Source organism: Otolemur garnettii, unplaced genomic scaffold (assembly GCF_000181295.1).
Source record: "Otolemur garnettii isolate 467f Iridium unplaced genomic scaffold, OtoGar3 scaffold00010, whole genome shotgun sequence".
NCBI classification, from domain to species: Eukaryota; Metazoa; Chordata; class Mammalia; order Primates; family Galagidae; genus Otolemur; species Otolemur garnettii.
Window position 1 is genome coordinate 9,556,202 of NW_003852405.1, and position 10,032 is coordinate 9,566,233.

Sequence of the window (10,032 nt, forward strand, 5' to 3'; positions counted from 1 at the left end):
GGGTAGGGCGCCAGCCCCATATACCAAGAGTGGCTAGTTCAAACCGGGCCCATGCCAAACTGCAACAACAAAAAAAATAGCCGGGCGCTGTGGCCGGTGTCTGTAGTTCCAGCTACTTGGAAGGCTGAGGCAAGAAAATCGCCCAAGCCCAGGAATTGGAGGTTGCTGTAGGCTGTGACGTCACAGCACTCTACTGAGGGCAACAAAGGGAGACTCTGTCTCTAAAAAAAAAAAAGAAAGAAAGAACAGAAAAGAAATAGTTACGCTCGACAGTGCTAGACTGTCCGTTGGACAGCATTTTGCAGTTCACAGAATGTGCTCACATACATTATCAGCTGATCCTTTGCACAGAAGCCCCATGTGATGCTTTCTATTCTCAGCTTTGTTCATGAACTAAAATTAGAGCTCGGCTGACATTACATTTCATTTGGTTACAGCTTGACCGAGGACTTAATCCCTGGGACACACACTGAAAAAAATCCCCCCTGTGATCTACTCTTAACTGATAGTCACTAACTTGGGACATGTCAGCCTCAACATCCACTGACAATGGTAAGTATTTTTCAAAAATCTTCCCCCCTGCCATTCTTTATATATACAGTGAGGGCTGATGATGCCTTTACTGTGTGTGTATTTACCAGAATGTCTAACAAAACTGGAATTGAATTTAAAGGTTTGTTGAGGGGTTCTGGCCACTGATGTAATTGTCCTCTAGAAGACAGATTTGCCCAGCAGAAGCGTTTCTTCTGAGGTTATATTTCTTTTTACGTGGGGAAGGCGATACCTGGCCATGCTATTGCCATGCTGTGTGCTTTTCTGTTGTAGTAATAATCAAACTAGAGAACACAATCCTGTGCTACAGGAAGAAATACATTCATTATTAACGACCTGTGCTCCCCTAAAGGAAATTGGTCATCATGGGAAAACTGATGGATGACCCAAGTTTAATGGCAAATGAAGAAAGAAATTAGCATAAGAATGGTTATATATGTCTAATAAAATACACATGTACATGTAGATAGTTGGGTTTTTTTAGAGACAGAGCCTCAAGCTGTCACCCTGGGTAGAGTGCTATGACATCACAGCTCACAGCAACCTCCAACTCATGGACTCAAGCGATTCTCCTGCCTCTACCTCCCAAGTAGCTGGGACTATAGGCACCTGCCACAATGCCTGGCTATTTTTTGGTTGCAGCTTCATTGTTGTTTTTGGCAACAATGGCTGGATTCGAACCAGCCATTTCAGGTGTATGTGGCTGGTGCCTTAGCCGCTTGAGCCACAGGCACCGAGCTGATATTTGAGATTGTACTAGCTCTAAAATAACCACAGTTATCCAAGTAGATCTGATAAATGTATGCATCACCTCCGTGAAGGATATTTGGGATTTTAAAAATATTTTTTATTATTTGATACTGATTAATGTATTTAGCAAACTTCAAACCTCCTAAAATCTGAGACAATAAATTGTGAATTGACTGTGAAATTCCCAGGTAGTTGGATTACCAACATATGAATGCCAAAAAGATCTCATATTCTGTTCCTGAGTAAACTATGCATATGTTGCTTCAAATAGAGACCCTCTCCTAATAATTTTCTGCATATTGCCAATTACATACTAATCCTGATATAGTTCTTTTCCCTTTCTCTATCCTTCGGTCTCTGTTTCTCTATCTCCCACACATATATACTGTACAATATTAGTTTAAAAACTCAATAACTTAGAAATGGTTAGTCTAGATACAGTGGCTGGTGTTTATAATCCTAGCATTCTGAGGGCCAATGCAGGAGGATTACTTGAGGCTAAGAAGTCAAAACAAGCCTCAGTAAGAGTGAGACCCCATCTCTAAATAACATAGAAAAATTAGCTGGGTTTGATGGTGCATGCTTATAGTCCCAACTCCTCAGGAGGCTCAGGAGGGAGGATCACTTGAGCCCTGGAATTTGAGGTTGCCGAGAGCTATGACGACACCACTGTACCTTAGCAACCTCACTCCTCTTTATTACCAGTTGTGTTCCCTAGGAGTAACCACTTTAACCACTTCAGGATATAGTTTTCAGTAGTTGTCTCTGTATTTCTTTTTTTTTCCCCAAGGGGAATTATTTCTTACCAACTTTAGACAGTTATCTATGGAACTTCATTATGATAGATGCTGAGTTCCCTTATACCCCATAGATTTTGTATCCCTAGTTTTAGTCTCTCTCTTGATTACCATCAAACTTTAAACAAATACTTAAATCCCTACTGCTTGTTCAGACAGTAGCCACTGACTCCCCATCTTGGAGACATGGATATTGGGGTTCCTACCCTCTACTTCCCCATTTCTTTTTTCCACATTCTATTAAAAACACTTTGAATAATTTCAAGGTGTATGACAATGACTGTGACCATAAATAAGCCTTCTTTCCTTCTGTATTGGTTACGTAGCCTTCACAGTTGTGGCTGTGTGATTACTATTTTATGCAGAGCCAACATTTCCTTCTCAGTATCAATGTCATACTCATTGTGCTAAATGAAAGTTAGAAAAACGTTAAAATAGACCCTCCTTTCCTGAACTTCAGTAATTGCTAAAAATTATGCCATATATCCTTGGCTTTATATGTCGACTCTGCCTTTCTCCTACAGTGTTTCCCTCAACACAATTTCTGATTGCCTTTATTTTTGTTGTTAAGAAAAGAAATTTGATCTTTTGCATCATATCTCCAATGTCACACAACGTTTGACCCTTAATTCTAGTTATTTTTGTAAATCATTGGATTGTTTCTTTTCTTTTTTTTTTGAGACAGAGCCTCATTACGTCACCCTCAGTAGAGTGCCATGGCGTCACAGCTCACAGCAACCTCAAACTCCTGAGCGTAAGTGATTCTCTTGCCTCAGCCTCCCAAGTAGCTGGGTCTACAGGTGCCTGCCACATGCCCAGCTATTTTTTTGTTGTAGTTGTCATTGTTGTTTAGCAGACCCAGGCTGTGTTGAACCTGCCAGCCTCAGTGCATGTGGTTGGTGCTGTAACCACCGTGCTACAGGCACTGAGCCTCTTCCATGTGTTTTTGAAAACAAGATGAATATCCTACAATTCTTTCATTGTGGGTACAGTTTTCACATATAGCATTTAGGTCAAGTTCATTCAGTGCTACTTATTCAATCAATTGCTGAGAAAAGGGGGAAAATTCCTCACATCTGGTGGGGCAGTGGCTCAGGCCTGTAATCCTAGCATTCTGGGAGGCCCAGGGGGGTGGATTGCCTGAGCTCAGGAGTTTGAGACCAGCTTGACTGAGCAAGAATGAGACCCCATCTTTACTTAAAATAGAAAAGCTAGCTGGGTTTTTGTGGCAGGTGCCTGTAGTTTCAGCTACTTGGGAGGCTGAGACAAGAGACTTGCTCAACCCCAAGAGTTTGGGGTTGCATTGAGCTATGATGCCACGGCACTCTACCCAGGGTGACAAAATGAGACTCTGTCTTCAAAAAAAAAAAAAAAATTCTCTACTTCAATGCCAGATTTCTTGATTTTTCTCTTTAGTCCTGTCAATTTTTCCTTGTGTATTTTGAAGCCTTGTTCTTAGGGGCATATAATTTAAGGATTTTTTTTTTTTATCTCTTATGAACTGAATCTTTTTATCATGATGTGATTTTTTATAATATAAAATTTAATATAATTTGCCTAAAGTCTATTCGTTTTCTATTAATATATTGATATTAGCTTTCCTTTGTTTTTGGAGACAGAACTTTGTAACTTTGTCACCCTGGGTAGAGTGCTGTGGTATCATAACTCACAGAAACCTCAAAGTCCTGGGCTCAAGCAATTCACTTGCCTCAGCCTCCCAAGCAGCTGGGACTATAGGCACATGCTCAGCTTCCTAGAGTGCTGGGATTACAGGTGTGAGCCACCATGCCTGACCTCAGCTTTCTTTTGATTAGAAGTTGCATGGTTGCTGGGTGCACTCTGGGAGGCCAAGGCGGGTGGATTGTATGAGCTCAGGAGTTCAAGACCAGCCTGAGCTAGAGTGAAACCCTGTCTCTAAAAAATAGCCAGGTGTTGTGGCAGGCACCTGTAGTCCCAGCTATCTGGGAGGCTGAGGCAAGAGGATCACTTAAATTCAAGAGTTTGAGGTTGCTGTGAGCTAAGATGCCACAGCACTCTACCAAGGGTGACCAAGTGAGACTCTGTCAAAAAAAAAAAAAAAAGTTGCATGGTATACTCTTTAAAAAATTTGTTGAAATATAATTCACACATAAAAATTCTCTCTTTCAATATAATTTAGTGGCTTTTAGTATATTCACAGAATTGTATAGTCATCAACACTAATCATCACTCAAAAAAGAAACTGTATAATTAGCAGGTATTCCCATTTCTCCCTCTGCAAAACCCACAGATCCACTAGTCTACTTTTTGTATCTATGGACTTTTTGTATCTCTGAACATTTCATATAAGTAGGATCATATGGGCGGCGCCTGTGGCTCAGTGGGTAGGGTGCCAGCCCCATATACCAAGAGTGGTGGGTTTGAACTCGGCCCTGGCCAAACTGCAACAAAAAAGAGCCGGGTGTTGTGGTGGGCACCTATAGTCCCAGCTACTAGGGAGGCTGAGGCAAGAGAATTGCCTAAGCTCAAGAGCTGGAGTTTGCTGTGAGTTGTGTGATGCGAGGCACTCTACTGAGCACGACAAAGTGAGACTCTATCTCTAAAAAAAAAGGGATCATATAATATGTGACCTTTTGTGTCCAGCTTCTTTGACTTGGCACAATTTTATTCAGAGTTTATTCATGCAATAGCATGGATCAGTAATTTATTCATTTTTCCAAATAATATTCCAAACTATGTTTTGTTTTTCCATTCATTAGAAGATGGCCATTTCTGTTGTTTGCACCTTGTGGTCATTATGAATAATGTTGCTATCAACAGTCATGCACAAGTTTTTTGAGAACATACATTTTCATTTCTCTTGAGTACACAATAGGAGTAGATCTTTCCTATTGTAGTGTCCACTTTTCTCTCTATTTTTGTTTTTTAGGTGTACCTCTCCTAACTGACACTCAGGATTTTGTCTTCTTCTTCTTTTTTTTTTTTTTTTTTTTTTGAGATAGAACCTCAAGCTGTCCCCCAGGTAGAGTGCTGTGGCATCACAGCTCACAGCAACCTCCAATTCCTGGGCTCAAGCAAGTCTGCTGCCTCAGCCTCCCAAGTAGCTGGGACCACAGGCGCCTGCCATAACTCCTGGCTATTTTTTGGTTGCAGCTGTCACTGTTGTTTGGCGGGCCCAGGCTGGATTCGAACCTGCTACCTTAGGTGTATGTGGCTGGCACCCTAGCCACTTGAGCCATAGGCACCGAGCCTTGTCTTTTGTTTAATTGGAAAATTTCTGTATATTAACTCAGAACATTTAATAATCAGGAAAGTACCAGTTAATACCATATCAGGATATCATTTTATGCAGTAGTGGGGACCCTTACACAGTGGTAGTAAGAGTATAAATGGGCACAATCACTTTGGAAAACAACTTGGCTCTATCTTATAAATTGGAATATTTACATACATTATGACCCATCAAATTTAATCCTAGATATGCATCCAAAAGAAATAATTTTACTCTTATATTTACTCCAATATTTTACTCTTATTCCATTGGATGCAGTGGCTCACATAATTATAGCACTTTGGGAGGCTGAGGAGGGAGGATTGCTTGAGCTCAGGAGTTCAAGTATACTTGGAGATTATGGCATATCAACACATATAAATGCTTTTCCTTTATTTGGAGTGATACAATTTCTTATGACATAGAGATACTATAATTTCCTGATGGAGTGTTAGGTTGCTTCCAATATTTTGCTGTTATAAAAAAACACTGCAATGATTAACTTTGGAATATGTCAATTTACATTTGAAAATATTTTAAGTATAGCGGGGCATGGTGGCTCATGCCTGTAATCCTTGCACTCTGGGAGGCCAAGGCGGATGGATTCCTTGAGCTCAGGAATTCGAGACCAGCCTGAGCAAGAGAGAGACACTGTCTCTAAGAAATAACCAGGCGTTGTGGGGAGCACCTACGGTCACAGTTACTTGGGAAGCTGAGGCAAGAGGATCCTTTGAGCCTAAGAGTTTGAGGTTGCTGTGAGCTATGACACCACAGCACTCTACCCAGGGTAACAAATGAACCTCTGCTTCAAAAAAAGAAAAAATGCTTTGGCCTGGTTCACTTGCTGTCAAGAAAGAGAAGAATTATGACATGCATCAGATTAATAAAATACAAATACTTAAAAAAACGAAAATATATGAAGTATAAATTGCTACAAGTGTGAATGAGCATTTTTGAGTTTGATAGATATTATCACGTTTCTCTCCATACAGGCTATAACCATATTGTCACCATAACAGCATGAGAGTACCTATTTCCCTACACCATTGCAAATTCCATTTTTTTTTTTTGCAAATTTCATTTCTTCCTTTTCCAACTATTGCTTTGTGTTTTCCAGTATAAAATTGGATAGAGTTGTGATTGTAGATGTCTTTATATTCTTGAATTTGAAAAGAAGTTCTTCAAAAACTGTGAATAAAATTCTTTGATTATTGCTAATTTGGTAAAACCTAAATACCTTTATTTGTAAGGCCAGAGAATATTCTATAAAATGGATCTATCATAGTTTACACAATATTCCCCTATCATTGGTATTTTACTCTTATTTCTGAGATTCAAGTCATAATCTTCAATATTATATCTGTCCATTTGCAGTTTATTTGACGCAAGAGTAAACAATCTCAACATATTATCCCTTTACTGAATTCCAGGTTGTGCGTATGGCACGCAGATGAGATAGATATCCCAAGATACCAGTTGTATTTTACATATCCATTACTTAACCATTTTCCTATAATTGGACAGGTAGACCCAGCTGTAGTTTTTCCATCATTGTGAATTACTTAGTAACAAAGAAAGCAGACTTGGCATCAGATTCCACCTCTACCACTTATTAGATATGAGGCCTTGAGTAAATTGCCCATCTTTAAAGCTTAGTTTTCTACTGTGTAGACTTTAGTCAATAAAATTACCTATAGCATTGCATTTTTATAAGGATTTTTTAGTGAGATATGGCATGTTAAGTACATAAAATAGTTTTGGGAACATGGGAAGTACTCAGCAAATATTAGTTATTATGATCATTACGGTACTCAATGAACATGCTGAAACACATTGCTTTTTTCCTCTGGTACAATTAGGTCCTTTTTGAAATGGCATCTGTGATTCGGCTATTCAGAACCTAATGAAGTTGGTGACTCTATGACAATGTGGAGGAATCATGACAGAAAATCATTGTACTGGGGCTGTCAATGCTGTAAAGGAAGTTTGGGAAGAAAGAATAAAGAAACACAATGAAGAATTAAAGCGAGAGAAAGAATTTCAACAAAAGTATGCTATAACAGTTACTATCTTGAATTGGTGAAAATTCAGAACGTCATGATGAAAAACCATTTAAGTGTCTTACTACTGAATTTGATATAAATTTTTATTTACTAAAAACTCAAAGTATAGAAAACATTTGACTCGATTAAATGTGGCTATGTGATAGGTGTCACAAGATATATATGTTTACCTGTGAAAATAGCAGTTATCTTATGCCCTCAAAGGACCCTGTTTAACATCCCTCCAGATTTGATTAGTGTCTCTCAGTCTCCTTTTCAGGATTGTGTTCAGCATTATATGTCTAGGATCTAAAACAACTGTCTGGCAGTAGAAGGTACTGTAGATTTCCACCTATTTGAACAGCTGCGAGTTCTAGCCAGGGCCTCTGGGGATCACTTGATTCCTTAGTTTGGGCCGCACCTAAATAGTCTGGCTCTCATTTCCTCAGCCTTCTTTTTTTTTTTTTTTGAGACAGAGCCTCAAGCTGTCCCCCTGGGGGGGGGGGGCAGAGTGCCGTGGCATAGCTCACAGCAACCTCCAACTCCTGGGCTCAAGTGAGTCTCCTGCCTCCGCTTCCCAAGTTGCTGGGACCACAGGTGCCCACCACAACACCTGGCTATTTTTTTTTTCGGCTACAGCCATCATTGTTGTTTGGCGGCCAGGCTGGATTCAAACCTGCCACCTTAGGTGTATGTGGCTGGCGCCTTAGCCATCCTCAGCCTCCTTGATATGATCTTTCCTACTTTCCTGATCAGATGTCTCCAAAGCATTCCACTACTCTTGCAAGAACAGCCCCTTTCCTCATAGATTCCCATAGTTCTCTACAATTCTCATTCCTTAGATCTCTTTCTAAACATTAAATTAGCAAATGTTACGTTATGAAGAGAAAAATTCAACTAAAAATGGCTTAAGCAATAGGACAATAAGGTAATTCCACAGGGAGTTAATGCAAAGCCTCAAATATTTAAAGACTCAGCTTTTTTTTGTACCTTCCACTGTCAGTTTCAGTATGTCAGATTCTTGGGTTGGCTTCCCGCAGTGTCCCAAGATGACTCAGGTACTTCCAGGCATCACACAGCCAACCATCGTTAAGTTTCAGAAGGGGAGAAACTTTTTCTTTTTCCTATTTCTTCTTTAAGAATGAGGAAACCTTTTTCAGAGTCCACCCAACAAACCTCTCCTTTGCTAGAATTAGGGTTCGTTTATACACGCCTAATCCTTCCAGAGCAATGAGATTGTGTGACTGGTTTAATCTATTTAAGATTTATCCCTGGATTGCTTGAGGAAAGGGTAAACACTTGAAAACAACAGTTGGCATTCTTCCAGTAAAGAATGAGGGGGAAGGGTTATTGATAAAAAGTGATTTATGTCTGCTAAATGTCTATAAAAAACAAAAGATCTGGATAGTGAGATAGATCCATTCTTCTTGAGCAAAGCAATAAAGCTGATAATGGTGTTAACAGTGCTGGGTATAGTTAGACAGCCACTTATCGTGCATTTACTGTATACTAAGGACTCTGCTAAGTGCTCCATTTGTACTATCTCACTTAATCGTCTCCACATGCTGAAACACAGTGTCATTATGAAGATTAGATTGCACCAAGAGAGAAAATGACTTTTTTGGTGAGTGATGCAGAGCTGGAATAACAGGCCACGAGTCAGACACTCTGGCTGCTTTTCTGTATTGTTGCTCAACTGTGCATGGTTCCCATTCCTGAAGTCTCCTCATGGCCCCAAATAGACATACCAACTGCAGCGATCACATTTGTTTCTAGCTAGAGGAAGTTGTACTTCCAGGAAGCTGCCACACACCATACTACCTCTGCTAACATTTTGTTGGCCAGAAATTCATATAACCTATATCCAGCTGTAAGAGAGACAGCTAAATGAGGTCTTATGCCCAGTTAAATTTAAAGGATCTACTATTGAAGAAGACTAACAGATACCGGGGTGAGGGAGGGTGATGCATAGTCTCTGCCACACATAGGCACCATTATTTTCTCCATTTGAAAGATGAAAAACTAGGCTGGGTGTGGTGGCTCAGCCTGTAACCGAAGAGCTCTGGGAGGCCAAGGTAGGTGGATTGCCTGACCTCACAGGTTTGAGACCAGCCTGAGCTAGAGTTAGACCTCTCTAAAAATAGCTGGGCACTGTGGCGGGCACCTGTAGTCTCAGCTACTTGGGAAGATGAGGCAAAATAATCACTTGAGCCCAAGAGTCTGAGGTTGCTGTGAACTATGATGCCATGGGACTGTACCGAGGGTGACAAAGTAAGACTCTTCCTCAAAAAATAAAAAAACATAAAATAAAATAAAGATTAAAAACCTGGCCAGGGGCTCGGTGCCTGTGGCTCAAGTAGCTAAGGCGCCAGCCACATACACCTAAGGTAGTGGGTTCAAATCCAGCCTGGGCCCACTAAAACAACAATGATGGCTGCAACCAAAAAACAGCTGGGTGTTGTGATGGGTGCCTGTGGTCCCAGCTACTTGGGAGGCGGAGGCAGGAGACTCGCTTAAGCCCAGGAGTTGGAGGTTTCTGTGAGCTGTGATGCCACGATAGGGGGATAGCTTGAGGCTCTGTCTCAAAAAAAAAAAAAACCTGGCTCAGCGCCTATAGCTCAACCGGCTAAGGCGCCAGCCA

The 10,032-nt window shown here is 40.6% G+C and overlaps 1 protein-coding gene across 2 annotated transcripts in view; it reads left to right on the forward strand.

The window, feature by feature from the left end:
- Positions 1–423: 423 nt before the first annotated feature.
- The window catches only part of LRRC39 (leucine rich repeat containing 39), a 30,639-nt gene continuing 21,030 nt past the window's right edge, over positions 424–10,032 (forward strand). The window contains exons 1-3 of one of the 2 annotated variants that reach the window (XM_003784118.3): positions 424–526; positions 4,029–4,033; positions 7,209–7,398. In XM_003784118.3, coding sequence (XP_003784166.1) covers positions 7,289–7,398 — 110 coding nt within the window. In that variant the 5' untranslated portion in view covers positions 424–526; positions 4,029–4,033; positions 7,209–7,288. Of the gene's footprint in view, positions 527–4,028; positions 4,034–7,200; positions 7,399–10,032 lie in introns of those variants that run through there. The other variant, XM_012801764.1, reaches the window with a different exon arrangement.